The 26,915-nt window shown below is 50.2% G+C and overlaps 3 protein-coding genes and 1 long non-coding RNA gene across 4 annotated transcripts; 3 read left to right on the top strand and 1 right to left on the bottom strand.

Moving 5' to 3' along the window:
• The first annotated feature begins 257 nt into the window (after positions 1-257).
• On the top strand, positions 258-4,606 carry ALDOC (aldolase, fructose-bisphosphate C). The gene is made up of 9 exons (XM_036408759.1): positions 258-417; positions 1,500-1,621; positions 1,704-1,915; positions 2,026-2,080; positions 2,175-2,335; positions 2,448-2,531; positions 3,477-3,651; positions 3,780-3,979; positions 4,117-4,606. The coding sequence occupies exons 2-9, from the start codon at positions 1,510-1,512 to the stop codon at positions 4,210-4,212; spliced, it is 1,095 nt and encodes a 364-aa protein (XP_036264652.1). The 5' UTR covers positions 258-417; positions 1,500-1,509; the 3' UTR covers positions 4,213-4,606.
• LOC118702614 lies at positions 3,107-3,523 on the bottom strand. The gene is made up of 2 exons (XR_004982776.1): positions 3,451-3,523; positions 3,107-3,211 (listed from the first exon to the last, which is right to left on the bottom strand). It is a non-coding gene; the product is annotated as an uncharacterized LOC118702614 (long non-coding RNA).
• A 3,211-nt stretch (positions 4,607-7,817) lies between the features above and the next one.
• On the top strand, positions 7,818-18,846 carry PIGS (phosphatidylinositol glycan anchor biosynthesis class S). Its single transcript, XM_036408747.2, has 12 exons — positions 7,818-7,920; positions 8,203-8,342; positions 8,429-8,540; positions 10,479-10,568; positions 10,846-10,937; positions 12,261-12,468; positions 12,741-12,883; positions 13,594-13,708; positions 14,841-14,986; positions 15,832-15,932; positions 16,984-17,194; positions 17,539-18,846. The coding sequence occupies exons 1-12, from the start codon at positions 7,887-7,889 to the stop codon at positions 17,812-17,814; spliced, it is 1,668 nt and encodes a 555-aa protein (XP_036264640.1). The 5' UTR covers positions 7,818-7,886; the 3' UTR covers positions 17,815-18,846.
• A 781-nt stretch (positions 18,847-19,627) lies between these two features.
• UNC119 (unc-119 lipid binding chaperone) lies at positions 19,628-25,382 on the top strand. The gene is made up of 5 exons (XM_036408766.2): positions 19,628-19,924; positions 23,399-23,512; positions 23,992-24,094; positions 24,255-24,427; positions 24,678-25,382. Exons 1-5 carry the CDS (start codon positions 19,699-19,701, stop codon positions 24,788-24,790), a joined length of 729 nt encoding a protein of 242 aa, XP_036264659.1. The 5' UTR covers positions 19,628-19,698; the 3' UTR covers positions 24,791-25,382.
• The last annotated feature ends 1,533 nt before the right edge of the window (positions 25,383-26,915 follow it).

Consider the following 26,915-nt stretch of genomic DNA (forward strand, 5'->3'; position numbering starts at 1 on the left):
GTGACTCTCCTTCATTAGACCAGGCTTAGTCCTCCTCAACATCCAGTGCAGTGCCCAGCACATGGTAAAGGCAATTGTGACAGAAATGAGGGCAAGGCCATTTCCTGCCTCTGGGGGCCCCCATGGCAGGGCTCCACGAGGTGGGAGGAGGACAGCCCACCACAGCCTCCGAGCTCTTGGCAGGGTAGTCACTCCACCTCGTTGCCCCGCCTCTGTGGGCGTGGCCTTGCCAGGACACCAGTCCTAGTGAGGGGCGTGGCCCGCGTGGGGCGGTGATGGCCCCGCCTCCCGGGGAGTCACGTAGCTCTGCGGCATCCTCAGCCTCATTTACAGGAGCCAGGGCTGAAGAAGCCACGGCTGTTTCAGACCTGAACCCAGGCTGTTCTGTGCTGCCGCCACTTAACTCGCTGCTCACAGGTGAGGCCCGGGTGAGGCGGGAACTGCTCAGCGTCTCAGCCTCCTCTTCCTGACGCTCCCCCTTCCATCTTTGCTCTGCTCCCTGTGCCCTTGGATGTGCCATCTCAGCTCTCTCCTTCAATCTTTCTCCTTTCTGCCCACTCTACACCCCATGATTCAGACCTCCCACAACACTCCTTCCTCTCAGCGCTCATGCTGTTACCTCAGCTTTTCCAGTCCCAAATCTTCTGCCTACTGGGGTTTTTCTTGGGGTCAGCCTCTTCCAACAAGACCATTTTAATCTCATCTGTTCCCTCTCCTCCACTAAGGTCCCTCTGTACAGTTCTTTTGCTTTCTCTGTTCCTCTGATCTAGGTCCTTCCTCCTAACTAGTTAGCCTGCCTCACTATCACCATCCAACAAATCTGCTTTCTCCTCCTGCATCTTTCCCTCCCTTTCTCAGCCTCATTACTCATTCCTTTCCATCTCAGCCCGCTGCTTTCATCTCCTAACTGCGGAGACATCAGGTTTGGGGTATGGAAAACTGGTTAGAGAAGCCTGCCATTCCTACTCCCTACCTGCGCCCCTCCTCCCAACCTTTTCCTCCACTAGCCCGGGAAAGAGGGTGATGTGTCCTTTTGCCTCACTGTGATGGCTTGGAAGAAAGTGCACTTTCCCTAGGGCCCTGCTGAGGACCAGAAAAGGGAAGTTGGAAAGGTCAGGGCTTATACCTACCTGAAGAAGGGGCCAAATTCAACGAGAGAAGGATTGGCATTTTCATTTGGGCAGTAGTTTCATAAGAAGACCTGTAGCTTGAGGGCGACTGAACTCCCCACCCCCACCCTGCATCTTTTCCTGGGGCTGGGAAGGGTGCCCATCAGAGACAAAAGGAGATGTGGGAACTGGGCCCCTAAGCCTGCTAGCTGTCAGATAAATTGGTGCCACTTTGATGCCCAGGACCCATGCCAAGGACTGCTACTCTTTTCCCAGCCCTATGCTTACCGGGGAGCAGTGGGGAGGGCCCTTTGGCCCACATGACCAGGAAAGGAAGCAGAGGAGATAGTGGGTGGGGTCCAGCGTTTATATCTTGTCTCCGTTCCACAGAGCTGTCACCATGCCCCATTCATATCCAGCCCTTTCTGCTGAGCAGAAAAAGGAGTTGTCTGACATCGCCCTCCGGATTGTGGCCCCAGGCAAAGGCATCCTGGCTGCAGATGAGTCTGTAGGTAGGTGGGGGGCCTGTGGTTGGTTAGGGCAGAGGTGGCCGGGGAATGAATGACCTTGTCACCCCTCTTCGTTTGCCCCCAGGCAGCATGGCTAAGCGGCTGAGCCAAATCGGGGTGGAGAACACAGAGGAGAACCGCCGCTTGTACCGCCAGGTCCTGTTCAGCGCCGATGACCGAGTGAAGAAGTGCATTGGAGGTGTCATCTTCTTTCACGAGACACTTTACCAGAAAGATGACAATGGTGTCCCCTTCGTCCGTACCATCCAGGATAAGGGCATTGTCGTTGGCATCAAGGTGCAGCCACTAGCCCTGGGGGATGGAGCATGGAAATAGGTGTGTGTGTGTGAGGAGTATCAAGGGGAATCCTGCCTGGGTTCAGCCTTCTGCCTTTGTTTTCCCTTCAGGTGGACAAAGGTGTGGTCCCTCTAGCTGGGACTGATGGAGAAACTACCACTCAAGGTACAGGCTGGGTGGGCGTTAGGACCACAGAGTTGGTGGGTGATGGATGTTGGCAAAAAGGGGCAGAGTGATGAGACCAGCACTATGCCCACAGGGCTGGATGGGCTCTCAGAACGCTGTGCCCAATACAAGAAGGATGGCGCCGACTTTGCCAAGTGGCGCTGTGTGCTGAAAATCAGTGAACGCACGCCCTCAGCCCTTGCCATTCTGGAGAATGCCAATGTGCTGGCCCGCTATGCCAGCATCTGCCAGCAGGTGTGTGTATGCATGCGTGAGGGGTTCGGATGGGTGCCCTATGCCTGGTGGAGAGAGAACTTTCTCCCATCCTAGTACCACCCCTGCCAAGTTACTCCTCTCTCACCTGCAGAATGGCATTGTGCCTATTGTGGAACCTGAAATCCTGCCTGATGGAGACCATGACCTCAAACGTTGCCAGTATGTCACCGAGAAGGTGAGTCCACACCTGGCACAGACACATACCACAGCGACAGCCTGACAGGGAGCTTGTTCCCAGTTCCTGGCTCAGATGCAGGCACATTCCCCAAGCACTTTTTTCCCCCGTTTGATAATTTTTATTAGTTTTCTTATTTGAGTAAATTTACTCTAATTTTTCTTTTTTAATTTTTTAAAAATATATTTTATTGATTTTGTACAGAGAGGAAGGGAGAGAGATAAAGAGCTAGAAACATCAATGAGAGCTAGACATCGATCAGCTGCCTCTTGCACACCCCCTACTGGGGATATGCCCGCAACCAAGGTACATGCCCTTGACCGGAATCGAACCCAGGACCTTTCAGTCCCCAAGCCGACGCTCTATCCACTGAGCCAAACCGGTCTTGGCTCTTTTTTATTTTTTTTTATTTTTTTTCCATCACCACCTTCCAGCCTGCAAGAATACCAAGGTTTCAGCTTCTAGGATAGGAATTACTTTTCTTAGGAATATGGAAAGTAGACAAAAATCTGATATTCTAGCCACTTTCAATTACTCTCCTTGTTGTCAAACTGAGCAGCACTTTTATTTTTTTAATCCTAGAACAGACCTGTGAGTCTGAGCCTGTACTGACCCTCACAGTCATGCCCACCCACCTCTAGTCAGAGAACATAGAGCAGTTAAAGAGGCAGGAATCAGCCCTGACCAGTTTGGCTCAGTGGATAGAGGATCAGCCTGCGGACTGAGGGGTCCCGGGTTCGATTCCGGTCAAGGGCATGTACCTTGGTTGCGGGCACAACCCCGGTGGGGGGTGTGCGGGGGGCAGCTGCTCGCTGTTTTTCTCTCATCGATGTTCCTAACTCTCTGTCCCTCTCCCTTCCTCTCTGTAAAAAATCAATTAAAAAAACAAAAACAACAAAAAACCAGGCAGGGATCAGACCTTAGTAAACCTCCTCTGATCCTCAGGTCCTGGCTGCTGTGTATAAGGCTCTGAGTGACCATCATGTGTACCTGGAAGGGACCCTGTTGAAGCCCAACATGGTGACCCCTGGCCATGCCTGTCCTATCAAGTACAGCCCAGAGGAGGTTGCCATGGCAACTGTCACTGCCCTGCGCCGCACTGTGCCTCCAGCTGTCCCAGGTACCACCCAGCTTCCTAACGGACTCCTGTCCTTAGACCGATCCTCAGGTTCTTGTGGCCTTCAGGGGTCCCTTACCCTGGAAAAACAGGGAGTGACTAATCAGTTTGTCTCCTCTTTTTCTCTCTAGGAGTGACCTTCCTATCTGGGGGTCAGAGTGAAGAGGAGGCCTCGCTCAATCTCAATGCTATCAACCGCTGCCCGCTTCCGAGGCCCTGGGCCCTCACCTTCTCCTATGGGCGTGCCCTGCAGGCCTCTGCACTCAATGCCTGGCGAGGGCAACGGGACAATGCTGGGGCTGCCACCGAGGAGTTCATCAAGCGGGCTGAGGTTGGGAGCTAGGAGTGGTGTTTGGTTTGGGGGTAGTGGTGTGTAGCTAGGCAGGGGGTAGCACCCAGAGACTACAGCCTTTGGCACCTGTGGGCTGGCTCAGTCAGCTCATGCCTTACCTCCTCTCACTTTTGCAGGTGAATGGGCTTGCAGCCCAGGGCAAGTATGAAGGCACTGGAGACGATGGAGGAGCGGCAGCACAGTCCCTCTACATTGCAAACCATGCCTACTGAGCACTCCATTCCACAGCGCTTGGCCCAGCCACCCAATTTGCCTGTAGTTACAGCCAGGGCCAAATAGCTTTGCAGAGCAAAGATGCCTCCATCCAGCAATGAGTCATCTTCCTTTTTTTCTCTTCCCCTTCCCTCTCCCATTGCTTCACCGGGACCATTAGATGGGAAGATAGGGAGCCTCTCATGGCTGAGGGCAGGAGAACTTGCTAGAAGTCAGAGCAGGATGCCCGGGTCTCTCCTTGCCTTTGCCAGATACTCTTCCCCTTGATGGAGTAGCTTCTCCTTGGGCTCTCCTTGCCTGCCTTTTCTCCTGGGATCAGAGGTTAGGACTCCGGACCTGACTTATGCTTTGGGTACATACCACATAGCAAATAAATGATAGCATAACATGCTACTTTGTCTGTCTGTTTTACACATCAGATCCCCACCTCTCAGTTTCTGATCTCTGCTGACTCTGTCTGTGGGCCCTCTGACTGTGGAGGTGAAGAGGATGGGTTTTGATTCACTGGGTTTTAAGTTTATGGGGAGAGGTACACCCAGCCACCATTCCCATCTCAGGCTCTTGCCTGTTGCTCTCCAAGGCTAGAGCATGGCAGTATGGAGGGCTGCAAGTCTCTCAGGAACTACCATATCAGAAGCACTAGGCTCCCGCAGTAGCAGCACCTGAGCCATTCCTGAAGGCAGCTTTTGTGCAAGGCCCCAAACTGGGACAGGAAGGGATGGAGTCTCACTTCTCAGCTGTGTTGAGCCCTGCCAGGACTTGACATATTCTTTTAGGGGGAGCCACTGCCGGAGGAGCACCTGGGCTCCTGCCCAACAAGGGAGAACCCCAAGGCTTGGGAATGCCAAACTGAGAATGGTATCTAGGAGGTTGCCAAGGGCTATTTCCACTCCCATTTGGGGTAGATGGGGCACAGAGGGGACCCATTTGAGGATCTGGGCAAGGGCAGACCTGTGTTCTCATGATGAACTTTGACCATTTGGCTGGGATGTGGGGGTAGGCCAAAGACCTAGGTCTATCTGGGCAGATAAAAATGAAAGAAGCTGCCGGTTTGGCTCAATGGATCGAGCGTTGGCTTGGGCACTGAAAGGTCCCAGGTTCGATTCTGGTCAAGGGCATGTACCTTGGTTGTGGGCACATCCCCAGCAGGGGGTGTGCAGGAGGCAGCTGATCGATGACTCTCTTGCATCGATGTTTCTAACTCTATCTCTCTCCCTTCCTCTCTGTACAAAATCAATAAAATATTTTTTAAAAAATGAAAGAAGCTGCTAGATATGTTCTGTGTGAACTGGGAGGCCATAGTATGTGTAAAGTGCGCAACCAATGCTACATATACCCTTACAGAATAGGCATGTAGGCCTAGTGTGACCTGACCTTATATTAACAAAAATAGCTACTATTACCCTGGCCTGTGTGTCTTAGTGGTCAGAGCATCAGTCTGAGCACTGAAGGGCTGGGGGTTCAGTTCCCAGTCAAGGGCACTGGATTGCAGGTTCGATCTCTGCCTCAGAGGGCAGGGGTGTGTGAGGGAGGTAACTTATGTGTGTCTCACATTATGTTTCTCTCCCTTTCCCTCCTTCCCTTCCACTCTAAAAAAAAGAAAAAAAATCAATGGAAAAAAAATATCCTCAGCTGAGGATTAACAAAAACAAACAACTAATATTTATATAGTACTTTCTATTTTAAAATTTAGGGCCTGTTCATTCTAATCATTTTATGTTTACTAACTCATTTACTACAACATATAACTCTATATAAAGTAGTTACTATGCCGAAACCGGTTTGGCTCAATTGATAGAGTGTTGGCCTGTGGACTGAAGGGTCCCAGGTTTGATTCCGGTCGAGGGCATGTACCTTGGTTGTGGGATGTGCAGGAGGCAGCTGATTGATGATTCTCTCTCATTGATGTTTCTAACTATCCCTCTCTCTGTAAAAAATCAATAATATATATATATATATATATATAAAATAAAGTACTGTAGATACTATTACAATATTTTATTTAATTTTTGTTGATCCTCACCTGATATTTTTTCCATTGATATATTTTTTTAAGAGAGAGTGGAAGGGAGGGAGGGAAGGGCAGAGAGAGAAACATGGATGTGAGAGAGACACATCATTGGTTGCCTCCCATACACACGACCTTCCCCCCCCCCCCCCCCCCCCCGGGCTCTGGGAAAGGATGGAACCTGCAACCCAGGTAGGTGCTCTTGACCAGAACTGAAGCCACAAGCCTTCAGTGCACAAACAGATGCTCTAACCATTGAGCACACATGCCAGAGTTATCCCTATTTTATTTTAATATTTATAATTTATCCCAATTTTAACAAGAAAAAAGGCACAGAGTGCTTAATGTCTCAAGATCACTCAGGTGAAGAGGTGAAGGCCAGAATTAGAACCCAAGTAATCACAGATTTTATGCTGGTGAATTTTAAGTGAAGTCAAACTTTTATAAGTGAGAAGTGAATTAAAATAAGTTAAAAAAATACTGAATGAAATAAAAATACTGAATGAGCGCTAGCTGTTTTGGCTCAGTAGAGCCTCAGCCTGCATACTGAAGGGTCCCAGGTTCCATTCCAGGCAAGAGCACATGCCTGGGTTGTGAGCTCGATCTCCAGTAGGGGGCGTGCAGGAGGCAGCCAATCAATGATTCTTTCTCATCATTGATGTTTCTATCCCTCTTCATCTCCCTTCCTCTTGGAAATCAATACAAATATAAAAAAAAATACTGGGGAACCCTTCTCCCCCTCCCCACCTGGGAGTCCGTTCTGTGGGACTCTTTTTCCTCCCTAAGTGGGAGTCTGTACTTGTTCTTCAATAAATCTCCACCTTTGAGATATATATATATATATATATATATATATATATATATATATATATATATATATATATATATATATATAATGAGTGCCCTCGAGGTAGCTCAGTTAGATAAAGCATCCTCCTAATACGCCAAGGTTGACGCATATATGAGTCAACCATCCCTGGCCGGTGTGGCTCAGTTAGTTGAGTGTTATCCTATCCCAGCCAAAGCTTGGAATGCCGCATTGGTTCCCCAGAAGGATGTTTCACTCTCCTTCTCCCTTCCTCATTCTAAAAATCAATCAAAGATCTCTTTTTTTAAAAAAACAACAACAACCACCACCAATAAATGCATAAGTGGAACAAATTGGTGCTTCTCTCCGCTCTCCCTGCTCTCTCTCTAAAAATCAATCAATCAAAAATTCTTAAAGAGGTACCGAATGAGCCAAATCGCTAAAAAGATACTGCGAACCTGCTAGCTCGCCACCTCCAGGTTTGAGGCTTGAGAGGGTGCCTGGAAGAGGAGTTCCATGAAAGAGATCATAAACAATAATGACGATATAGGTGACATTCGAACGGAAGTTCTTTACATGAATGACCTCATTTTGGTAAATATCTCAAAAAAATTTTTTTTTTCCGGATTAAAAGAGCTGCCCGTTGTCACCCAGATTAGTAGTTAAGGACTGCAGGGTTTGCACTCTAAACCCCTGGTGAACCCCGCTCACAGCTCGCCGGATTTCTTCCGCCTTTGCGACTGGAGTGTCTCTCGCGATTGGCCACAATCGCTGCCGTTGTCCCGCCCCCTCGCTGGTTTCCGATTGGAGGAGGCTTGCGCTGCCCCGCCCCCCGGCTAGAGCCCTCGGGAACCAGCATGGCGGCCGCCGGGGCCGCAGCTACAGACTTAGGTGCAGTGGTGCACGGATTGAGGCCTGCGATTCACGGACTGGGAGGGAGGAACGAGGGGGTGGGGGTCGTGGGGCGCCGCAGGTCCAGCAGGCGGGGTTCGGGGGGCCGTTTCAGACGTGATCCCTTCAGCCTTGGGCCCGGGCGTGTCGTCCGGGGATCCCTATGAACGAGGGCCGAGAGCCTCTGCCGCCGGGTGGCCGGGCTCCGCGTCAGGGGCGGGGCTGGCACCTGCGCCCACCTCTGGCGTCTCAGTCTGTGCCTCCGTACCTCCTTCCCTCCAGAGGTGGTCCGAGGCAAGCGCGCCGCCCTCTTCTTTGCTGCCGTGGCCATCCTGCTGGGGCTGCCGCTCTGGTGGAAGACCACGGAGACCTACCGGGCCTCGCTGCCCTATTCCGAGATCAGCGGGCTGAACGCCCTGCAGGTGAGACCTTGGACGCGGGAGGGTTAGGGGACGGCTCCTCGGCCAGGCTCAGACTCAGGCGATGGCCCTGATGCGCCTTCCCGCAGCTCCGGCTCATGGTGCCTGTCAGTGTCGTGTTTACCGGAGAGTCAGTGCCGCTGGACGATCAGGAGAAGCTGCCCTTCACCGTTGTGCACGAGAGAGAGATCCCTCTGAAATGTGAGTGTGTGTGGGCTCTGGGCTGCCTTTCCTCGTCTGAGCTCAGCTCAGCTATGCATCTGGTTAGGAATGTGGGTGTCCCATAAAGATTGTTAAAAACTTGTGAAGAGGCCTCTGTGACCGAACAGTGTGTTTGGTTAGGAGGAAAGCAACTTTAAATCCAGAGTTCAGCATAAAGGTGACAATTTTATGCATAAAACAGTATGCTACCTGATCAGAAATAGTTAATGTTCATTAGAGGACAGGGAGGAAGTGGTATGTAGTGGAAAGAACACAGGATTTGGAATCAAGTTGGACTTCTATACAGACTTGACTCGGTTCAACCTTAAACGCTTCACTAAGTGTTAGGTACTTTTCTTTTTAAATATTTTTATTGACTTTTTTATAGAGAGGAAGGAAGAAGGAGAGAGAGTTAGAAACATCAATGAGAGAAACTTCGATCAGCTGCCTCCTGCACACTTCCTACTGGGGATGTGCTCGCAACCAAGGTACATGCCCTTGACCAGAATCGAACCTGGGACCCTTGCTCTTGGGTCTATCCACTGAGCCAAACCGGTTAGGGCAAGGCACTTTTCTTAACTAAAAAAAAATAATAGAAAAAAATGTGTGTGTGTGTGTATATATATATATATATATATATATATATATATATAATAATAATAATAATTATTATTATTATTATTATTTTTGTTTTGTTAATCCTTACCTGAGGATATTTTCCCATTGATTATTAGAGTGGAAGGGAAGGGGAGAGACAAAAAGAGAAACATCAATGTGAGAGATACATAGATTGGTTGCCTTCCTCACATGACCCCACTGAGGCTGGGGATAGAACCTGCAACTGAGGTTTGTGCCCTTGTCGGGAATCAAACCCACGACCCTTCAGTCCATGGGCCGATGCTCTATCCACTAAGCTAAATTGGCTAGGGCTCTTTCCTTTCCTTTTTTTTTTTTTTTAATCCTCACCTGAGGATATGTTTTTATTGATTTTTGGAGAGAGGAAGAGAGACATTAACATGAATATTTGGAAGAGACAAAATAGCTACTTTTTGAAGCAGTATAGCTATTTTCCAAGAAAAACCAAAGAGAGTCAATGAGTGAGATGACTAGGAGGTGCACCAAGAGCAAAACCACCATTCCCTCTCCCTCTGGCCCCCACAGAGTGCCTAAGCCACCCCTCCACCTCCCACTGACACCCACCTGCCACTGTGGGCAGGCCTGGCCTTCAGTGGCCCAAGATGAAACACATCTCATTCACAGCTTTCCCAAAGAGATTCTGGAGTTAAGACAAGGTATGAAAACTTTTTGTTGTTGTTGTTCAGTGAGATAACTAGGTACAAAAATCAATAACATACATACCAGCAATATCTAACTAGAAAAGCAAGTATTTAAAAAAATCCCAATCACAATAATAATAAAAAACCAAAGATACTCAGGAATGAATGTTCAAAACTGTAAGAAAAGCCTGGCTGGCATAGTGGTTGAGGGTCGACCTCTAAACTAGGAGGTCAAGGTTTGATTCCCAGTCAGGGCACATGCCTGGTTTGTGGTCTTGATCCCAGGATGGGGCATGCTGGAGGCAGCCAATCAATGATTTTCATCATTGATGTTTCTATCTCCCTCTCCCTCTCTCTTCCTCTCTGGAGTCAATAAATTTAAAAAAAAAAAAAAAAAGTCTTAAAAAACGAATAAAATGTTCATAAGCTTTTTCTCCTTTCACCTGTTTGTGCAATGACTATTGTAATAGATTTCCCTGTGGGAGAGTACTTCAGATTGAAGGCAGTGTGTACATGGGCAGAGGCAAAAGCTGGGCAAGTGGCAGAGGTGGGGTGTTTGATATCATCCATGTAGAAATCATTAGAATTGGCTATAGCTTCTTGGTCTTTCTCCGCAAACAATCATTGTGCTGTCCTCATGCTTCTCCCTTTTCTTCTCAAGACAAAATGAAAATCAAATGCCGCTTCCAGAAGGCCTATCGGAAGACTTTGGTCTATGAGGAAGAGGCCTTATCAATGGGCAGTATACAAGGTACTGGAAGGGAGGGGTCATACTATTTAACAAGAAGCCCTGTTTTCCCTTCTGATCCCTGAAGGTATAGTTTTCATACCTTGTCTTAACTCCAAAATCTCTTTGGGAAAGCTGTGAATGAGATGTGTTTCATCTTGGGCCACTGAAGGCCAGGCCTGCCCACAGTGGCAGGTGGGTGTCAGTGGGAGGTGGAGGGGTGGCTTAGGCACTCTGTGGGGGCCAGAGGGAGAGGGAATGGTGTTTTTGCTCCTGGTGCACCTCCTGCTCTTGTCCCCAGAGGCAGAAGCCATGTTAGCTGAGTCACAGGAGCAAGCAGAGGGCTCCCTGACTGTGTACGTGATCTCTGAACACTCCTCACTTCTCCCCCAGGTAGGGTGAGCAGAGATGCTGTGGCCTTGCCCAATCCCGTCAGCTCTTCCTCTCCCTGTCACCTCCTTGTAGTATTGCTGTCCATTTCTTCCATATGCTATGGAAAACTCTCCAAATATATTTTTTTAAAGAATGCTAATAACAATTTTTTTTACTGACTCTGGTTTTCTAAATCTAAGACTTGTGTACAGTTAAAGTTCCAATGACCATTTAAAGTGGGGGAAATAATCAGTAGGAGTAAAAGAAGGAAGCTGGTTTCAATGGGTTGTGAAGATAACCTGGACAATGATACATTGACTTTTTCATGAACAAAAAGGCTTGGTGGAAGTCATACCGTATACCATTTTCTTTATGAATTTATAATGGAATATTTTAAAAAAAATTAATGTATTGATGAGAGAGAGAGAGAGAGAGAGAGAAACATCGTTTTGTTATTCCACTTATGTATTCATTGGTTGTATGTACCCTGACCAGGAATCAAACCTACACCCTTGGCAAATGGGACTGTGTTCTAACTACTGAGAAATCTGGCCAGGACTATAATGAAATATTTAATTATTATAAAAAGAGGAGAAAAAATTTTAATAAATGTCATGTACCCAGATACAGTTTATAACAATACAGCAATATAGTGGGGGCTCCATGTGTCTCCCTGGTTACATCCCACTCCTGTCAACCCAAGGCAGCCATATTGTATCATATAATTTTCTTATTTTTCTTTCAAGTCTCCTCATATATGCTGTGTCTCTATGAACAATATATTTAATTTTACATATTGTTGAACTTTATATAAATGGTATAATATAGTACATGTTCTGCAACATTTATGTTTGAGAGAATCATCAATGATAATATGTGTAGCTAAAGTCTAGTGCATTCATTTTTAATTCTGTCTAATGTTTCATTGTATAAGTATACCACAATTTATCCATTCTGTTGCTGATGGGCATTTGGATTGTCTCCAGTTTTTTATTATAATAATGCTGCTGTGAAAATTCTTACACTTGCCTCTTTACCCTGTGCCATTTATTTAGATCAAACTGTCCAGTTGTTTGTTTATTCTGCTTTTCTTGTTCAGCATGCCATCTGTTAGTTTCCAGCCTGAGAAGATTTATGTCTACTGGGAAAGAGAAAGGAATGGAAATGAATGAAGACACTCATAAATACCCACAGCTCAGAAATGCTGAGATAATAGTTCACTATGGCTCTAAAGAGAGAGCATGCCTATTGGTCAGGGCAAAAGGCCAGATTGTCAGAAATGAATCAGAGTGCTTTCCTGTTTTCCTCCCTGACCATGGGCGTTCTGTTCCTTGCCCCTCACAGGACATGATGAGCTACATTGGGCCTAAGAGGACAGCAGTGGTGAGGGGAATAATGCACCGGGAGGCCTTTAACATCATTGGCCACCGTGTAATCCAAGCAGTCCAGGCCATGTCTTTGACTGAGGACGTGCTGGCGGCGGCACTGGCTGACCACCTTCCAGAGGACAAGTGGAGCTCTGATAAGAGGCGGCCTCTCAAGTCCAGCTTGGGTAGGGTGACCAGGCTTTGCTTGGGGGCGGGAGAGGGAAATGAATTATGTGGGGGCGTTGGGGCAGGAGGTGAATCTGCATGCAAACCCTTTACTTCTTTGCCTGGGGTTTCAACTTTTTCTTAAAGTGTTTCTCATCCCACTTTTATCCCCATTGGTTCCATGATGACAATCAGCCTCATTCTAGAGGAGAAACAAGTTCAGCTTTGCCAGGGGCACAGGCTGTGCTCCATCGACAGAAGCCACTGGGTTCCCTGACTCCTGTTTCCACAGGCTATGAGATCACCTTCAGTTTGCTCAACCCAGACCCCAAGTCCCATGACGTCCACTGGGACATCCAGGGAGCTGTCCGGCGCTATGTGCAGCCCTTTCTGAATGCCCTCAGTGTCACTGGCAACTTCTCTGTGGACTCTCAGGTGAGACAGGGAGCAAGTTGAGGAGTCCTTTTCCTGGCTGCACCATCCTTTTCAAAGTCCGTCCATATTTAGTGTTTACAAGTGTAGTCAGTTCTAGTCCTTTGGGCTTGCTGATTTGTTAGGAATTTCCCGTGTATGTATAAAGTTCTGGTGTCTACTTTCTCTCCTTACGTCCAGCTCAGGGAGTTTCATCAATGCCTGTTAAAAAAACGAACTTCCTTATGCTTCTTCCAGAACTGTGTTCACCAGTTATGCCATCCTGAAAGCACTTATTTAAACAACAACAAAAAATTCCCTGAAATATGTTAACGTAGTAACAAAGATGTGAAGAATGTAGCTTTCTGTGTCACACAGTGTTCTTTGAGGGAAAATGTGGGAGAAATTTTTATTAGATCTTGGTAGTGGGAGTAATTCTAAATAACTGAGACTTGATTTGATTTTGTGAACACTGAGTTCTGCTATTCTTTGTTTCCCTCCTTGTTTCGGCTGTGAGAAAACCTAGGAAAATATGTGGTTTTTCAAAGAACATATTTACTGTTTTAACTTTACCCGTTGCTTTGTGATTTTCCCCCCCCTACACCTACTTTCCCTTAGCCCGCTCTGATATTTCATCCTGTTGTAATTGTATCTTTTTAAGGCACCTCAAATATTTTTTGGGACAAAGTGGAATACAAACCAATAAACAAAATAACGCCCTCTTTGTTCTCTAGATCCTTTACTATGCAGTGCTGGGGGTAAACCCCCGCTTTGACCCAGCTTCCTCTAGCTACTACTTGGCCGCACACAGCCTCCCCCATGTCATCAATCCCGTGGAGTCCCGTCTAGGTGAGCTGCTGAGGTTGAGGGTCTTTCTGCTAGCCCAGGCAGGGACCTGGCAGGCTCAGCCTGGGGGTGGGGGTGGGTTGTATATAGCGATGGTTTCCAGATTAGGTGGGTCTGAGGGATACGAGGAAGAGGAAGTGTTGGGCACTTAGGCTCCTTTGTCATGATACTCTGCTGACATCTCCATCTCCACACCATTCTATCCAGAAGCAATTATTAAACATGCTTCCCAGCACATTTTATAAAAGAATGGATAGGGTATAGGAAAGATAACAGCAAAAGTACATGAAGGCAGAATGAGGAACCTTGAAGCTAGGTTCCAGTTTTTAATTTTTGGGGTGGTACCTAGGAAAAGTAGGTGTGACCAAGAACTGCAATACAGACAAACTACAATAAATTGAGTGTATCATTAGTTGTGGGATTTAAGACATCACGGCTAGGCCAGGGGGGCCCCGAGGGTGTGTGAGAGGCAGGGTGGGGGACCTGGGTAAATTCCTCCTGTCTTCATTCAGCAAACAAAGTTCGAGGGGCTGTTCTGTGGCAGTGCTGAGTGCAGAGATAGAAAGGCATTTCAGGCAAGGGACCTAGGAGCTTAGAAGTAGAAGAGTAAGAGCACATAGACGCTCAGGAAGCTCAGAGAAGTTTAACATGGCTAATTGTGGGAGGGTGACCAGGATAATGTTGGCAAGGCAGGCAGGTAGCAGGCATCAGATCATAAAGGACCAGGTTGAGGAGTTTGAACTTTCACCTAATGTGAATGGCTAGCCATTGAGAGGTACTAAGTGGGGAACTGACATGAGGTCACTTGTGCATAAAACGAGTTACAGTAATATGGGTCAATGTGGCAGTAGCCACGAGAGCTGACGTAGATAGTTAAGGGAGGCCTGTTGGAGGAGGGGAGATTCCAGGGGCATTTTGGGGCTAAGGACTGCACTTCATAGATATGGTGTATCTTGAGAGAATGTTTAGAGGTTCTTTGCCATAGAAACCCAGGGACTGGAGGATATCCTAGCGATTATCAGTTGGGAAAAATGAGACCCAGAGTGAGTGACCGGCTAGTTAGAGGCTGATCTGAAACTAATATCTAGACCTAACAGGTTTTCATATTCTGACTCCTCTTCTCTTTGTACCACAGGATCCAGCGCTGCCTCCCTTTACCCTGTGCTCAACTTTCTACTCTATGTACCTGAGCTCGCACACTCTCCCCTGTACATTCAGGACAAGGATGGCGCTCCCGTGGCCACCAACGCCTTCCACAGTCCCCGCTGGGGTGGCATTATGGTAATGGTCACACTATGCAGACTCCAGAACCCAAGATTTCGAGACAGACATATTCCCTGAGACTGTTCTTCTCTTTCTCTGGTGTCCTCCATGGCCCAGCCTGAGGCAGGGCAGGCACCAAGGAAGTGAGGGTGCTGTGAGCTCGTGCTCCTCCTCTGCCAGCCCCACAACTTCTTATTTTGTCAATATTTTCTTTTTTTAAAATTTTTATTTTTATTTTTTATTTTTTTTATTGATTTCAGAGAGGAAGGGAGTGGGAGAGGGAGATAGAAACATCAATGATGAGAATCATTGATTGGCTGCTTCCTATATGCCCCCTACTGGGGATTGAGCCTGTAACCCGAGCCTGTAACCCATGATTCCTTGACTGGAATCCAACCTGAAACCCTTCCATCTGCAGGCTGAAGCTCTCTACATTGAGTCAAACCAGCCAGGGCTGTTTTGCCTGTATTTTCTATAATATAACCCTTTTGCATGTAGTAGTTTGCACTTATTGAGGACTCTTCTGTGTACATCTTAGATCTTGGTCCTGTTTGTGGAAGTCTTTGCAAAGTTTGAAACTTTGTCTTCCCTATTAGACTAGGAGTCTCTCAAAGGTAGAAATTCTAAACTGGAATAAAAAATGTCTCCTTTAGAGGACTTTTGAGAGGGTAAGAGATAATTTATGGAAAGCTCCTAATAAGTATTTAAAATATATAAAAAAACAACCTATTATATCATCAGCTTTGTAATTTCTAAAGAGCACAGAATATGTCTTCTTTTTCTTTCATGGTCTTCAGTGTGTGTGGGGCACAACTATGTATAGTCCTGGCATGATATTGAGGCAACCTCATTTCCCCTTGCAGGTATATAATGTGGACCCCAAAGCCTACAATGCCTCGGAGCTGCCGGTGCGTGTTGAGGTGGACATGGTGCGAGTGATGGAGGTGTTCCTGGCTCAGCTGCGGTGAGGTCCTAGGTGATGCACTGGGGACATGGCCCCTGACTCTGACCACGGTCTCCCGGGCTGCCTGGAATAAAATCTCACCTGGCAGGGACACCTTGGCTGTGCCTAGAGCCTTAGGAAGCAAGAGAGGTTGCCAAGGATCACTTCATTCTTCTCCTAAGAAGAACTAGTTGGTGACAAAAACTCCTAAGAAAAATAGACTCACGAGTGTCAGGTCCATGGGATGTGATTACTGGTGCTTAAGAAAAATAGCTGTTAGTTCTTGTGCTAAGTAATTTATTTAAAAAAATATTAAAAAAAAATTGATTTCAGAGAGGAAGAGAGAGAAACATCAATAATGAGAGAGAATCATTGATTGGTTGCCTCTTGCATGCCCACACTGGGGATCAAGCTCACAGTCTGGGCATGTGTCCTGACCAGGAATCGAACCATGAGCTCCTGGTTCATAGGTCAATGCTCAACTACTGAACCATGCCATCTGGTCTAACTAATCTATTGATAATGGCTTCCTGATGGCCCATATTGAGGATTCTTTGGGCTGATCAGGAAAGAGGATTCTGATTGATTTGCAATGCCTGCCATGGGTGCAGGATTGGAGAGGCACAGCACACACATCTTGTTAGAGGTGGTCCTGGATCATCCCTTCACTAAGGCTTAGTGGCCCCATTTGTCCAAAGAGAGAGTAGACAGGGTGAGAGGATTAAACTAAATCAGAAATATTTTAGCCATGGAACCTTTTGTCAAAAATATAAAAAAAAAAACACACCTATTATATCATCAGCTTTGTAATTTCTAAAGAGCACAGAATATGTCTTCTTTTTCTTTCATGGTCTTCAGTGTGTGTGGGGCACAGCTATGTATGGTCCTGGCATGATATTGAGGCAACCTCATTTCCCCTTGGAATATAGTCCAATATAGAAACAGGTAAAAGCTAAAACCTAACAGCCTGAGGCATTTTCCTGCAACCCCTGTGGGTATGGATAAGACTGAAAATCTTAGCCGTCTTCTCCCACCTTCTAATCTCAGCCTTTGACCTTCACTGTTCCTGCAGGCTGCTCTTTGGGATTGCTCAGCCCCAGGTGCCTCCAAAATGCCTGTTTTCCAGGCCTAAGGGTGAAGGGCTGATGACTTGGGAGCTAGACCGGCTGCTTTGGGCTCGGTCGGTGGAGAATCTGGCCACAGCCACCACCACTCTCACTTCTCTGGCCCAGCTTCTGGGCAAGATCAGCAACATTGTCATTAAGGATGATGTGGCATCTGAGGTAAGTGGACAGGGGATGGATTCTGGGGCCCAGGTTTGGAATGACCATTGAGGGCCATGGTGTGGTGAAACTAGTACCAGTTGAGGTCCAGGGTATGTGTGGGCATGCCAGGCTTCCTCTAGAAGGCAGTGCCAGCCCACAGCAGGAGTCCAGATTGGGGGGATGTGAGGTTTTAAGCAGGAACATGGAAAGCCCACCATATCCCTTTTATACTAGCTGCCACATATCCTGGGCAAACTCCAGGCAACCTGTCTGGGAGATGGTAGACACAGTAAAGCTCATCCCTCCCTCGCCACCTTCATTGGTACAGAGGACTAATTGGTAATCCCCTGCCCCCTTCCTAGGTGTACAGGGCTGTGGCTGCAGTCCAGAAGGCAGCGGAGGAGTTGGCCTCTGGACACCTGGCCTCTGCCTTTGCTGCCAGCCAGGAAGCTGTGACATCCTCGGAGCGTGCCTTTTTTGATCCCTCGCTCCTCCATCTCCTTTATTTCCCCGATGACCAGAAGTTTGCCATCTATATCCCGCTTTTCCTGCCTATGGCTGTGCCCATCCTCCTGTCTCTGGTCAAGATCTTCCTGGAGAGTCGCAAGTCCTGGAAAAAGCCAGAGAAGACAGACTGAGCAGGAGAGCGTCTCAGTAGGAGGCCTTTCTTTCTGGCCAACATGGGAGCTGTTAGATTGAGAGGCACCTAATGGTGCCTGCCATGAACATCTGTCTTGAGCCTCCTCTGTTGCCTCTCCAGCAACCAAAGTGTAACACTCCACGATGGATTCATCTTTCCTTCTCTTCCCATTCCTCTGGCTCAGGGGTCCCACCCCCATCTTGAAAGATGCATCATCTGGGTCTCCTCTGGCTTGAACTTGAAGAAGGGCCTTTCCTATCCCTCTGGGATAAGGGCAGCTTGTGCTTCTGCCCTGCTTCTCACAGTCCTCTTGCACTGAGAGGGGGCGGCAGGGGAAAGCCCTAGTTGTTTTCTAGCCCCTTCCCCTCCACGCTTCTCTACCCCTCAGGGGGAGCCCCAGCACTGATTTTACGGAGGGGGCCAGGCACAGGTCGCCTCTGGGGTCTTCTCCTTTACTCCTCCCCTCCTGTCTAGCTATGCCTGTTGGGCACAGCCTGAGTCTGTGTGGCAGAGGTCCCCTTCACCCTTGCAGGGGCAGTGTGGTGCAGTGGAGAAAGTTCCAGACTTGGGTTCAAACCTGCCTGAATTCAAACCCTGGTTTCTGTACTTATCATATGGGGAATTCTGAATAAGCTACTTAATCTCTCTGAGCTTCAGTTTTTCATTTCTTAAAGTAACACCAATGATATCTCCTTTAAAAGGTGGTTGTAAGGATTAAATGTGGTAAGCATTTGAAAGCGGTATATTCTAGGCTCTCAATAAACATGAAATGTGAATTGGAATTATATGAAGTATGAGCATAGCTTTTGTTCCTCATTCATGTGTAAGTGATGGTTTCCTAGTATCTATTCACAGCGTCACGTTGCTTTCGCACTGTGGTGACTTAGTGAGCTAGACAGTTGTCCCTCGGCATGATCGAGTTTGCCCAATGAGTCTCTTAACATCTACTTCTGCTTTTTTAGCAAGGGGTCTGGGAAGGAATGGCTTGTACCAGTGTAAGACCTCTGATACTAAATCATTCATAAATTTATATATATATATATATATATATATATATATATATATATATATATATATATATATATATATATATTGTCCTGGCTGGGTAGCTCAGTTGGTTAAAGTGTTGTTCCAATATGCCAAAGTTGAGGGTTTGATTCCTCCAACAGGGCACGTATAGGAATCGATTAGTGAATGCATTAATAAAAAATTTGTTGGAACAACAAATCGATGTTTCTTTTTCTTTCTCTTCCTCTTTAAAAACCATTTTTTTTAAAAAATTAAAAAATATATGTATTGAGCACAGGTACTGTGCCAGGTGGTAGGGTATGATAACAAAACAGGATCCCTGTTTACCTGGAACCGTTCGTTTAGGGGGAAGAGTCCGTGAACAAATAAAACTAATTTGGGGTAATGCATTAGAAAGAGAAACCGGGCTGATCAGATAGTGGCTGGGGTTAGTACTGCGGGTTGGGTGCGGAGGAAGGCCTTTGAGCAGATGACATTTGAGCTGAGACCAGAAGGACCAGAAGAGGCCACCTGGGGGAAGAGTATCCACGCAGAGCCCTAGAGATGGGAACTGAGGGAGGGGCAGAGTGGCGGGAGCACCGGAGAGGTAGCCAGGACCCTTGGAAAAAATGAGGGAAGCCCAGGGCGCGCCCCCACCCTGCCCTGGGGGAGCAGCCCTGGTCCACGAGCGAGTCTCCAGCCTTCACCGGGTGGGCTGGCGGTGGGCGGGCTCGGGGGCGGGCACTCCTCCGGGGCGGGGCGGGGCGGTACCTGGGCCCCGGCCGGGGGTGGGGCTGCGGGCGCTCCCCTCTCCGGGCTGCAGCCGGCGCTGGCAGCCCCGGCGGCAGCAGGCGAGCCGCGGCCCCGCGAGGCCATGAAGGTGAAGAAGGGCGGCGGCGGGGCCGGGACGGGGGCGGAGCCCGCTCCTGGGGCCTCGGGCCTGAGCGTGGAACCAAAGCCGGAGCCGCCACCGCAGGCGGAATCCGAATCCGGGTCCGAGTCGGAATCGGAGGCAGGCCCGGGGCCCAGGCCAGGGCCGCTGCAGAGGAGGCCACCGATCGGGCCGGAGGACGTGCTGGGGCTTCAGCGGATCACGGGCGGTGAGCACCGGCGAGGAAGCGCCGCCTGCGGGAGGGAGGGGGCCGTGGCGGCGCGCGAAGCCCCGGCTCCCGCCCCCTTTCCCGTCCTCCCCCTGCCTCTCCTCCCCCACCGGGCACCCCTTGCCTGAGTGTTCTACCTTCTGCCTCCCAGCCTGAGCTCTCCATGTCCCTCCTCCCTCTGATCTCCTGTGCCCCTCCTCCTGATCTCCTGGGCCCCCTCCTCTCCCTTTAGAGATGTATTTCCACCCCTTCCTTCCTTTTTGCGTCCATCCCCTTTTCCTGTGGTGGAGGTGAGGCAGCCGCTGAAACTGTGACCCCTTCCCCAGGTAGTTTTTAGAACCTTTTGAATCCTTTCTCTGCGATAATGAGGAGGAGGCTGAGTGCAGTTTGTCCTCAGCCCCCAGCCTGGAGGCTAGGTAGAGGCGGAGTTACTTAGGTGGCATTATTAAGCTGTCCCTGACCATTAAATGCCCTCACTCTGGCTCCCCCAGGAACTCTCAACCACCCCATTCAGTTGGTTGGGTCTGTGCCCTCTTAAGGGAATAGGTTAAGCCCCCCCTTCCCACACCTACCCCCCTCCCATCTTAGCCTGGACTAGGGCCACCCTGGAGGCCTGGAGGTCTCCACTGTGGGTGAGTTTCTGGGCTGGACTGCCTGGGCTGTCCCAGCTTTGCAATGCAATGGACTGTTTGGCCTTGGGCAAGCAGCTTCACCTCTCTGAGCACGCTCACCTGTAAAACGGGGACAGGACTTCTTAGAGCTATTGTGAAAACACATCTCCGGTTTTGCACAGCGCCTGGCATGCTGTGCATGCTCTGTAAACAGGGCCCTTTTATGAGTGGTACTGAGGGCCCCGAGGACTGCTGATGGCTGCTGTCTGGAAGCAGACAACTGAGCATTCAGAGCAGGAGAGGGGCGTCACCAAAGGCAGGGAGCGAGGGCTAGGAAGCCTCATGGCAGAAGCGGTGGCTGAGCCTCAAAGAACAGAAGGCATTGGAGGCCTCTCCTTGGGGATGGGGGTTCGGGTGCTGGAATGGACCTGAGCTCTGGTCAGAGCAGCAGAGCCCAAGGCTATCAAAGCTGCGGCCGAGACCGTGATGGCAGGTCTAGGCCTGTACGGCTGGGTCCCTAGGGGGCCAGCTTCTCTCTCCTCTCTGAGCCAGGCGGCAGCCATTCTTGGCTGGGCCCTCGGAGTGCTGAGTGGCCTTGCCCAAGCAGGCACCTGTAGTGAGAGGGGGTCTGGACCAGTCTGATGTTGGTGCCAGTTGGGCTGTAATTGACAACAGCAGCATGTAGGATTCAGGTTAGCGGTTGGCTTTGGGAAAGAACTTCCTTATAGGACGATCTGTTCAGGTCCTAGGTAACTTTAGCGTTTATTTTGCACTTTGGGGGTATGTGTGTGCCACCATTTGTCTCCTAATTTGGAGGAAACTCATAGCCTTAGAGATGGGGCATCTGTGAGGGAGGTGGGGAGGGGCTTCCTGGGAGCTCCTTCCTCTATAGAAGTTGAGAATAGGGTGCCACGGCTTTCCATCCTGGCACCTCCTGGTCTCCTCTGACCCTAATCACATAGGTCTGAGGTTTAAACCTCCTGGATTACTGAATCCGGCTTGGGAAGCTATTAGTGGCTGATGGGAAGGAAGCAGTTGTGTTCTGAGCCCTCAGCCACTCTTCCCTTCTCTGGCCTCACCCTGGGTCCCCGGCCTCACCCTTCCCTGGTGAAGGGACGGGGGGCTGTGGTGCCCTGAGTCTTTGGCATCCCCACTCCCTCAGCGGGGTTGGTAGATTGAATTTGCAGTGGGAGAGACAGACTGAGGTCAGACTGCAAGAAGTTGTTTCTAAGGGAGAGGAGGAGCTCCAAAAGTCGGAGAATAGAGGAAGGGGGTGCTGAGTGTGCCCAGCACCTTCTTTCCACACCTTTGGACTCTCTGTGACAATACGGTGTGTACAGGGTGAGGTAGGGGCTGCCCACTGCCATTTCTTCTTTCTGCCTTCTCTCCGCCACGGGCTCTGGTGGACTGTCCAGAGCTCAGACCCCTTCCCAAGCCTCTGTAGTTTCTGCTGGACCCCAGGGTGCCGGGTGGCTACCAGGAGGGCTTCGTGGAGGGGGCTGGCCCGGGCTTGGGGAAGAGAGAACCACTTTACATTTACTTCCTCTTCCTGCCCCAGAGGAATAGGAGGTGGCCCTGGGGCCTGGAGGGTAATTTCCGGGCCTCTGCGGGAGGGTGTGATGCTGTGCAGGCTGACAGAGCCCCTCGCTGCACCTCTGTCTCTTCCTATTTGTTGCCAGGGCGGCCCTGAGCACTTGCAGTTGCTGCAAGCAGCGAGGGTTGAGAGAGGCCATGGTATTCCTGAGCTTCCTCAGGCGGGGCCCACCACTGCTCCTGGTTCCCCTTCTGGGTACTGAGGGCTCCCCTTCATGCCCCCTGCGCGCCCTCTGCTGCACCCACCACACCCTCTTCCTGTCCTCCCCCGTACTCTTCTCTCTGGGAGTGGCTCCGCGCCAGAGCTGGGTGCATGACCTTTGAAGGGGTTCCCTCTGTTTGCTGAGACTTCCTCCCATGTGGAGATCAACAGGGGATGGGAACAAAGGTGGCTCCCTTCCCCCCAAATTCCAGGCTCTGGGTTTGAGTCAGCAGAGCTTTGGCTAAGCTGCTTAAGGGAGCTGGGCTTGTATAAGCTGCTTATGGGGAAGGAGGGGACCACGGGTTGGGGAAAAGGCTGAGGAGGAACAGGGAAGGGGTTGTTCCCCTGCCCCAGCACTACCCACCAGGTCGGGGAAGTCCTTGCCTGGCACACCTAGATGTGGCGCCAGGGACAGCTATGTGGTAGGGGTGGGAGTATCAGGAGACTGGATCTCCTGAGGCCAAGCTGTGTCACTCCTTTTATTTACTTTTATTTTTATTGATTTCAGAGAGGAAGGGAGGGGGAAAGAAAGAGAGAGAAACATCAGTAATGAGAGAGAATCATTGATCAGCTGCTTCCTGCACACCCTCTGCTGGGGATCAAGCCCACTGCCTGGGCATGTGCCCTTGACCAGAATCGAACCTGGGACCCTTCAGTCCGAAGACTGATGCTCTTATCAGCTGAGCCAATCCAGCTAGGGCTGTGCCACTCCTTTTAGAGTGAGGTTCCCAAAAGCAGGGCAGTATCTTCCCTGTCATGCTGGGGGCTTCTACCAAGCCAACCCTGGCAGAGGCTGGAATAAGGGCCCTCAACTCCAGGGTAGGAGGGAAAATATGGGGGAGGTAACCACCTTGTCTGCCACCCTTCTCCGCCTGCCCCTCCCTGTCCCCAGAGGCCACTAGGTGGAGATGTTTGTTTCTCATTCGATCCCATGATGAGCCATGTCTCCCCCACACTGTGGGGTTCCTCCAGGGCAGGGGCTCAGTTCTCTCTTTCTGGAGCAGAGAGGTGTAGTTAGTGTGGGGTTCCCACACAAGCTGAGCTGGAGCAGCCACCTGTCTCCCCTAGACTACCTGTGCTCCCCGGAGGAGAATATATATAAGATCGACTTCATCAGGTTCAAGATTCGGGACATGGATACAGGCACTGTCCTCTTTGAAATCAAGAAGCCCCCGGCTTCAGGTGAGTGGCCAGGGGGGGCGGGCCATGGGCAGGGAGGTGGGTGCGAGCTGTGAGGTGGGCTGCCCAGGGGCTCCTCGGGCTGCAGAGGGAGCAGAGCACAGCTGGGACGGGGACTCCATCATTCCCAGGAGTCATCTGGCAAGGGGGCCTCTTCTGTTCTTTCCCGTCTGCTCTGGGATTGGACATTTTGGGACAGTCCTGTCCCTTTCGTCCCTGCCAGCCTGCCCTCTGCAGGCCTTCTTGGGAACTGCAGTCCTGGAGGCCCCAGGCCTCTGTGTGTTTCCTTTGGGAACCTCACTTGGAAATTTTGACCGGTTGACCTAGATCTCCCAGGTGGGACTTTTCTGAACCTTCCATGTGCATCAGAATCTCCCGGGAGTTTTAAAACTTTCCGAGAGATGGGAGGCCTGGGGTGCGACCCGGGATGGGCATGGGCCCCACTCTGAAGCCCACTGAGCCCCAGCTGGGGTGCATTGCAGAGCGGTTGCCCATCAACCGGCAGGACCTGGACCCCAATGCTGGGCGCTTTGTCCGCTACCAGTTCACCCCTGCCTTCCTCCGCCTGAGGCAGGTGGGAGCCACGTGAGTCACTGGGCCTGCGGGGGGAAGGGCTGGGGGTAAGGGTGGGGTGGGAGCGAGCCCTTCCTGAGTTCTTACTGAGCCTCTCTTAGGGGCAGTCTGTCCTGAACCTGGCTGGTTGACTTCAAGGCCAAGCTCAGCCCTGCCCCCTTCTCTCGCTCAGGGTGGAGTTCACGGTGGGAGACAAGCCTGTCAACAACTTCCGCATGATCGAGAGGCACTACTTCCGAAACCAGCTGCTCAAAAGCTTTGACTTCCACTTTGGCTTCTGCATCCCGAGCAGCAAGAACACCTGCGAGCACATCTATGACTTCCCCCCTCTCTCTGAGGAGCTGAGTGAGTGGGCAGGGCCCTGTGGAGGGAGGGGACTCAGAGACCACGCTGCGGGGAGTGGGGTCTGACCCCCTTTCTTCCCACCCTGGGTCTCCTGTGTCTGGCACCTGTAGGGACACTCAGGCTCAAAGAGGCTGGGGGGATTCTTGGAGGTTGTTTAGCGTGTCCCGCCCTGCCCCCTAGTCCTGAAGGCCCTGCAGTGGCCTACCTCTGGCCCCTGACCTTTGCCCCGCTGGGCTGGGCTCTCTTGCAGTCAATGAGATGATCCGTCACCCGTACGAGACACAGTCTGACAGCTTCTACTTCGTGGATGACCGGCTGGTGATGCACAACAAAGCAGACTATTCCTATAGTGGGACGCCATGACCGCCCAACTGCCTCCTCCCCCAGGAGGGTCCTGGGCCCTCAGCTGTGACTTTCCAGTGCTCACTTCTCAAGCCCAGGGCTTCTGCCCGGGAAGAGTCCCAGGGGCCCTGGTTCCTGCGTCAGTGTTGGGAGGGAGGGTGCCTGAGGTCCCCAGCCCAAGTCTATAAAGCGCACGGGGCCTGGCATCTGGGGTGGGAGAGGGTGGTCAGGGGGCTGTTTGCCTCCATATCCAGGAAGGCCTCCTGTGAGAGGAGTAGCCAGAATTTCTGGACAGCCTCACTGGGCCTCTTGGGCCCAAGTTTCAGAACAGTGTTCCCCTACCCGGCTCTGACTAGGTCAGGCAGAGACCCATTCTTTGTTTCCTGCCCACCACTGACAGGCCGTTTAGGTTTGTGAATTCACAGATGAAAATCCTGGCTGTCAAGACTCCCATGTGGGGTTTAGGCTCTGGCCCCAGCCCTAGCCCCCATCATCAGGGGCCAAGAAACTGCCTGAGGTGTGGGAGGGATTGGCCCCGACTGCCACCGCTGCTTGGGGCTGGACCAACTGTATATAGTTTTCAATAAACTCTTCCTCCTTTTCTGTTCTCTGATTGTGGGCCAGCGTGTGTCTCTGTTGGGGAGGAGGGGAGGGGAGGGGAGCAGGCAATAATGTGATCCCCAAGTCCTCTTGTGTCCTAATCCTCTTGGTACCTAGAGTCGGCATTTAGTACATGTTGTAGCAGGAAAGGGTTTTTCCTTTGATAAAAGGAGGCGATTCAGGCCCCGAGAGGGGAAGCTTTAGGCCAAAGTCATGGCCTCCTGACAGGACAGAGGATGGGACTAGGGACCCCAACTCCAGAATGGGAAGGAAGGTATAGGGAGGTGGTCTTGTTCTTTACCTTCTCTGACCCCCTGAGGCCACTAGGACCCCCAGGTTGTGCTTTTAGCCCTCATCAGAGAGAGAAGGTGGACAGGTTTGTGACTAAGAACTGGAACGCTCTTGTTTTTTTTAAAATATATTTTATTGTTTTTTTCACAGAGAGGAAGGAAGAGGGATAGAAAGTCAGAAACATTGATGAGAGAGAATCATCGATCAGCTGCCTCCTGAACACCCCCTACTGGGGATGCGCCCGCAACCAGGGTACATGCCCTTGACCGGAATCAAACCTGGGACCTTTCAGTCCACAAGCCGATGCTCTATCCACTGACACTCTATCCACTGAGCCAAACCGGTTTCGGCTGGAGTGCTCTTGTTTTAAGCTGCCTTGGGGAGCCCCCTGGATTGGCCGTCCTATGTATAACACTGCCCCCAGCCCTGCTTCATTTCCTTAATGGAGAAAATTGAAGAACTGAGAGGTAGATGGAGAACTTATCCCAGGGTTTTATTGATTTCACAGAGAGAAGGAGAGAGATAAATATCAATGATGAGAGAATAATTGATTGTCTATCTCCTGCACACTCCACACTGGGGATGGAGCCCACAACTCTGGCATATGCCCTGACCTGGAATCGAACCATGACCTCCTGGTTCATAGGTCATTGCTCAATCACTGAGCGACACTGCCTGGGCCTCCCTGCCTCCTTTTAAGTCTTCATGTCTCTGCATCGGTCTGGCTGCTAAGGTGCTACTTGTTGTATTTAGTTCCTCGCACTTTCCTTAGGAACCTAAGAGATTCCTGAGCGGTAGAAGGAGGAAGAGAAGATGGGTGTGGGATGGTGTAGGGCAGGGGGTACAGCTAGTCTGACTGTAATTATGATGAGTTGTTGATTTTGATCTAGACTAGGCTGGGTCTGACCATGCTCAGATTCTGTCTCTGATGTCAGCTGGAAAAAACCCTGCCACAGGGTTGAGCAGGAAAGCCCTATTTGGAGGAAGACAACCTGCTCATGTCACCCCAGCCGGCCTGCAGGGTGCGCTTTGGGACTGCCCAGCCCACTGAAATGCTGAGAGGTTTCCCTTCCAGCGGATGAAGAGCTGCTGTGTCAAGTTCGTAGGGCTTCCTCTCTAGCCTGGCCCAGCCCCTAAGAGCCACCCTCCACTTCCCCAACATCTGGCACCAAAAGTCAAGGGTGCTTGACTTTCTTTTTTTTAAAGCACTATTGTTTTTTATATTTTATTGATTTTTTTATAGAGAGGAAAGAAG

This window comes from Pipistrellus kuhlii, unplaced genomic scaffold, assembly GCF_014108245.1.
Source record: "Pipistrellus kuhlii isolate mPipKuh1 unplaced genomic scaffold, mPipKuh1.p scaffold_m20_p_39, whole genome shotgun sequence".
Taxonomy (NCBI): Eukaryota; Metazoa; Chordata; class Mammalia; order Chiroptera; family Vespertilionidae; genus Pipistrellus; species Pipistrellus kuhlii.

Excerpts from the sequence above, each read along its gene's own strand:
- ALDOC (XM_036408759.1), top strand. The coding sequence starts at position 1,510 with ATGCCCCATTCATATCCAGCCCTTTCTGCTGAGCAGAAAAAGGAGTTG. Across the intron at positions 2,081-2,174 it reads TGGAGAAACTACCACTCAAG|GGCTGGATGGGCTCTCAGAA; the intron begins GTACAGGCTGGG and ends CTATGCCCACAG. Across the intron at positions 2,532-3,476 it reads GCCAGTATGTCACCGAGAAG|GTCCTGGCTGCTGTGTATAA; the intron begins GTGAGTCCACAC and ends TCTGATCCTCAG.
- UNC119 (XM_036408766.2), top strand. The coding sequence starts at position 19,699 with ATGAAGGTGAAGAAGGGCGGCGGCGGGGCCGGGACGGGGGCGGAGCCC. Across the intron at positions 23,513-23,991 it reads CAAGAAGCCCCCGGCTTCAG|AGCGGTTGCCCATCAACCGG; the intron begins GTGAGTGGCCAG and ends GGTGCATTGCAG. Across the intron at positions 24,428-24,677 it reads CCCTCTCTCTGAGGAGCTGA|TCAATGAGATGATCCGTCAC; the intron begins GTGAGTGGGCAG and ends GCTCTCTTGCAG.
- PIGS (XM_036408747.2), top strand. The coding sequence starts at position 7,887 with ATGGCGGCCGCCGGGGCCGCAGCTACAGACTTAG. Across the intron at positions 7,921-8,202 it reads GGCCGCAGCTACAGACTTAG|AGGTGGTCCGAGGCAAGCGC; the intron begins GTGCAGTGGTGC and ends CCTTCCCTCCAG. Across the intron at positions 8,343-8,428 it reads GCGGGCTGAACGCCCTGCAG|CTCCGGCTCATGGTGCCTGT; the intron begins GTGAGACCTTGG and ends GCCTTCCCGCAG.